Source organism: Arachis hypogaea, chromosome 17, assembly GCF_003086295.3.
Source record: "Arachis hypogaea cultivar Tifrunner chromosome 17, arahy.Tifrunner.gnm2.J5K5, whole genome shotgun sequence".
In the NCBI taxonomy this organism is placed as follows: domain Eukaryota; kingdom Viridiplantae; phylum Streptophyta; class Magnoliopsida; order Fabales; family Fabaceae; genus Arachis; species Arachis hypogaea.
This window is the reverse complement of record NC_092052.1, coordinates 118144603-118147564: the sequence shown is the minus strand read 5'-3', so window position 1 is coordinate 118147564 and position 2962 is coordinate 118144603. Positions and strand designations below refer to the sequence as shown.

The window sequence follows — 2962 nt, the reverse complement described above, 5'->3', positions numbered from 1 at the left end:
ATTGATTATGGGAAATCAGAGTTGGAGATGAAGTACTAATTAATAAACATTGCACACTTGTGGTGTGGGTGGTAAGCAGTCACTAGTCTTCAACATTAAAACAGAGTTTTTTAGTAGTTTTAATGTTATCAAATCCAAACACGCCGTAATATTAGCTAGCTGGCTCCAAACTACAATAGCAACAGACAATTACACTTGTCTTGATGCCTACTTTTGATATCTACTTCCACTCAAACTCAAACCCTATATATCATTACCAGAACAAGAACAATTTCTTTCCACAGTTACCCTACCCCTACCACTTGTTCCAATTTCTTGATTTTGATATGACATGATATGTGTGAACTTAATTAGTTAATTATATTGGAAATTCCTATTCTTTAGCTCATATATGATTCAATCCAACAGAAGCACATGAGGAGGAAGAAAAAGAAAAAAGAAAAATTAGGAGTGCCTAAAATCATAATGCTATCAAGTATGAACCATACGTAAAAAGGAACTTTAATACTTTATTTTTGCAATGCAAAGTTGTCAACATTTTCATGGTACCAGTCTGATACCGACTTTGCTTCTTCTTCCTTTTTTCCATTAGTCGCGTGTAAGGTCCCCACCTTATACAGAAAACTAACCCCGATTTGTTAATCTTGGACCATATTATTAAACATGTACTGGTTTATTAAGGGATGGCGTGTTCTTTGAAGCTACCTAGCTATATACTATCAATTAATTAAGTTAATTATTTGTTTGTTCATAGATTCACTTTTGAATTATCATGACTTTCACATATGTAATCCGTTTTTTAGCACAAATTAATGAGATGATATTGGCTTGTAGTCTAATATGGGGTTAAAAAATTTCAATTTGTATCACATATGTTTGTTAATCATATTTCAACCCTATTTGACAATATTAATATCACCGTTTTAGATATCATGTAAAAAATAATTAGTGGTAGTATTTAGTATGGGGTACACATTGAGAAAATTGAGATAGATATAATAATATGAGAAAAAGTTGGAAAGGGAAAGAAAGAGGCCTATAATTCGTACTAGGGGGCCTCCCCTCTTGATAATTTCCATTGCCTAACACACCTTTGGTGAATATGACCTATGGTCTGACACGTTAAAAAAAAAGAAAGCAAGAAAGAGAGAGTCACTTAGAAGCAAAAGCAAAAAATTCATGTACACTCACAGCAGAAATAATGTTATTAGGGGGGGGGGGGGGGGGATGGAAATTGGAAAGAATCAAAGAATGAAGCTTCATCATCTCAATAATATAAGTGAAGGTTTGAGAGATGGGGTTTGGAAAAAAATAAATTAAAAAGAAAGAAAGAAAAAAGGCATAAAGCATGTGATGTTGATACTCTAATGTAATGATCAGAGAGGCACATGCCATATCTATCCAACATTACCACAATCCTTTCCTCCATTCTTTTTAACCTTTTTCATTCGATATTTTTGCTTTAATTTTCTTCCTGAATAACCCCACAGCCTGTGGTCCAGCATGCCCTTATCTTATCACATTTCATTCATTCAATCCCCTATCTATTTCACAAACTTGGTCACATCAAGCTTTAATCTCAGTTCTTTTTTAATTGTTTTCAAATCACTGAAGCAATTTGAAAGGATCTCTATCTCTATCTCACTTACACTTCCCAAATCGCACTACAAAGATTCCAATGACAACCCAATCTAATGACCAACTAACTTGCTAAGTCTCCTTTTTCCCCATCTTAATAAGCATAATAGGTAGCTAGGTAGACCCAACAGCCCAATACCAATAGTTAAGTTTTAGCTTTCTTTCTTTATATGTATCCCCCATACTCTTAGCTGTAATACCCCATCACCATTCTCCATTCTTCATTCTCCCCTTCTCTTAATAAGTTCTCAATTGCTTATTAACAATAATAATATGCGATAATGCCATCGGTGCATTCAAGCCCATGTTACCCAATGGAAAACCCAGCACTAGCATCCCTTCTCCGCCACACGACGGGCGCGGCGGAGAAGCGGAACAAATTCTCCACCGGGGGGCTCTTAAAGATGTTCAAGCTCTTCCCGATGCTGACGTCAGGTTGCAAAATGGTGGCACTGTTGGGAAGACCCCGTAAGCCTATGCTAAAGGACAGCGCAACAACGGGGACAATTTTCGGTTACCGGAAAGGGAGGGTGAGCCTTGCAATACAAGAGGACACGCGGCAAATGCCCATGTTCTTGATCGAGCTTCCCATGCTCACGAGCGCTCTCAACAAGGAGATGGCTTCGGACATAGTTCGCATCGCGCTGGAGAGCGAGACCAAGACCAACAAGAAGAAGCTTCTGGAAGAGTTTGTGTGGGCGGTGTACTGCAATGGAAGGAAAGTAGGGTACTCTATCAGGAGGAAGCAGCTCAGCGATGATGAGTTGCATGTTATGCAGCATCTTCGAGGAGTTTCCATGGGTGCAGGGGTGCTTCCTTCCTCTAATAACAATGACAAGGATAATAGTTTGGATGGTGAAATGACTTATATGAGAGCCCGCTTTGAGAGAGTCGTTGGTTCTAAGGATTCTGAAGCTTTGTATATGATTAATCCAGATGGTGCTCAAGGACCTGAGTTTAGTATCTTCTTTGTTAGAGCTCACTAATCATACTTATTATTATTAATTAATTTCCTTATAATATAATAATAACTTGTATGTATGTATCAATTTCCCTACTCTATATATGTTACTTCTTATTGCTTTCACTATGCACTCCCTGTCTTCCTCTGCGAATTATTTCGTCTCCTTTCACTATATGTATTTTTGTGTATGTTTTGTTATGACTCCATGAAGACTCTAGATAGATGTTATCTTTGAGATTACCCTAAAAGACTTTAACGGCTGTGTTACACTTATAGTATAAAAGAATTATCGATCTGGCCCAATCATGTAATTAGATATTTACAAACATTAAGTAACAGATAAGTTATTCAAAATAGCCG

At 37.1% G+C, this 2962-nt stretch overlaps 1 protein-coding gene across 1 annotated transcript; it reads left to right on the top strand.

The window, feature by feature from the left end:
- The first annotated feature begins 1225 nt into the window (after positions 1-1225).
- On the top strand, positions 1226-2732 carry LOC112766520 (protein MIZU-KUSSEI 1). The gene has a single exon (XM_025812410.3). It carries the CDS (start codon positions 1920-1922, stop codon positions 2622-2624), a length of 705 nt encoding a protein of 234 aa, XP_025668195.1. The 5' UTR covers positions 1226-1919; the 3' UTR covers positions 2625-2732.
- The last annotated feature ends 230 nt before the right edge of the window (positions 2733-2962 follow it).